This window comes from Apium graveolens, chromosome 9 (assembly GCF_009905375.1).
Source record: "Apium graveolens cultivar Ventura chromosome 9, ASM990537v1, whole genome shotgun sequence".
NCBI lineage: Eukaryota > Viridiplantae > Streptophyta > Magnoliopsida > Apiales > Apiaceae > Apium > Apium graveolens.
The window spans coordinates 253,425,421-253,427,109 of record NC_133655.1 but is presented as its reverse complement, the minus strand read 5'-3'; the positions used below and the strand labels follow the sequence as shown (position 1 = coordinate 253,427,109).

Here is a 1,689-nt window from a genome sequence, read left to right as displayed (position 1 = left end):
GAAGATCAAAATTTTCCAGACCATGTGTATTATCTGTTGAAAGCACTCTATGGACTAAAGCAAGCACCTAGAGCCTGGTATGAGACTTTGTCAAAGTTCCTTCTAGATAATCATTTCACAAGAGGTACTGTTGACAAAACTCTCTTCTTTAGAAATATTAATGGCTCTAAGATACTTGTACAAATTTATGTAGATGATATTATATTTGGATCTACAGATGATAAGCTTTGTAAAAAGTTTGCTAAATTAATGCAAAGTAAATATGAAATGAGCATGATGGGAGAGCTAACTTACTTTCTTGGTTTACAAGTTAAACAAGTTAGTGGTGGAATTTAAAAGAATCATGTAACTAAAAAGACACTTAAATGAATAAATAGCACAGAGGGTTTGTCTTGCATATTTGCAAGGTTATTTGTCTTGTCTTTGTGACAAGTGATTAGTCTATTGTTTATTGGTCTTATTTGCGTTCGGGGTGGTTCTGATTGAAATATGGCTTCGTCTTCAACAAACTTAGAGGATCTATATGCACGTTTGTCCATGGAAGAGGAGGAAGATGAATGAATGATTATTCCGGAGGGGGAGGGTAGTAAATAGCAGAACACATATGTGTTGGTGGGTCGTTTTCTTACTGAGAAGAATATTAATTTTAATGCAATGCAGAATGTTCTTGCTTCGTTATGGAGGCCAAAGGAAGGGATAGAAGTACATGATGTGGGGGGTCATAGGTTTTCTTTTGTGTTCTTCCATATTTTGGATATGCAGAAGGTGTTAGATGCAGGGCCATGGACGTTTGAGCAGAGTCTGTTAGTTTATCATAAGCTAGAAGGGAATGAAGATCCACATGGAGTTAATTTAGAGAAGAGTGATATCTGGGTCCAAGTATATGACCTTCCAATTGGACTTGTTTATGAGAATGTTATGATGAATATTGGCAATTTTGTGGGAAAATTTGTGAAGTCAGATTCTGCAAATTTTAATGGTGGATGGCGAATGTTTGTGCGTATAAGGGTTACATTGGATTTGAATAAACCATTAAAAAGACGTATGAAGATAAAGAGAGAGGGGGGAGAGTGGAGCTGGGTGAATTTTAAGTATGAACGGTTGAGTACGTTCTGTTTTGTTTGTGGATTACTGGGGCATTCGGAGCGAGATTGTAACCTGGTATATGATAATCATGGTAAAGAGATAACTAGGGCGTATGGAGTGTGGCTGAGAGCCCCTACTAGAAATGCAAACAATCAAAACCAGGGGCAAAATGGTTGCGAAATGGGGGTGATGGTCAGAAAGCCTGGGGAGGTAGTGAGGGTAGTAAAGTATGGGGAGGAACAGGGGGAAAGGTAACACCGGAAACCGTCGTGCATGGCAGGGATAAGGTGGAATCGCGATTCATGGAGATAGATGGTAAGATTACCGAGATTGGAGGGGACGTTGGTGGGATGAGGATTATGCAGAAAAATCAGGAGAGTAATTTAGGGGATAATGATATTCTAAATCAAAAAGCTGGCAGTTCGGGCGGGACTTTATTTGAAAATACTTCAGTTGTGGTAGATCCAAAAAGGAGGAGAGTGGATAATGAGAAAATTACAGATGGACTTGAGATGGATATAGTACCTGGGCTTCAATCTAACAGTGGGCCAAAAAACTTGATAGAGGCGGGACCTGTGGATCAGGCCCGCCTAAACAAATGAG

The 1,689-nt window shown here is 39.4% G+C and overlaps 1 protein-coding gene across 1 annotated transcript; it reads left to right on the top strand.

Annotated features, from left to right (window-relative positions):
• The first annotated feature begins 654 nt into the window (after nt 1–654).
• LOC141686168 (uncharacterized) lies at nt 655–1,341 on the top strand. The gene has a single exon (XM_074491220.1). The coding sequence runs from the start codon at nt 655–657 to the stop codon at nt 1,339–1,341; it is 687 nt and encodes a 228-aa protein (XP_074347321.1).
• Nucleotides 1,342–1,689: the final 348 nt, after the last annotated feature.

What these genes read in the sequence shown, in the direction of transcription:
- LOC141686168 (XM_074491220.1), top strand. Translation starts at nt 655, where the DNA reads ATGCAGAATGTTCTTGCTTCGTTATGGAGGCCAAAGGAAGGGATAGAA.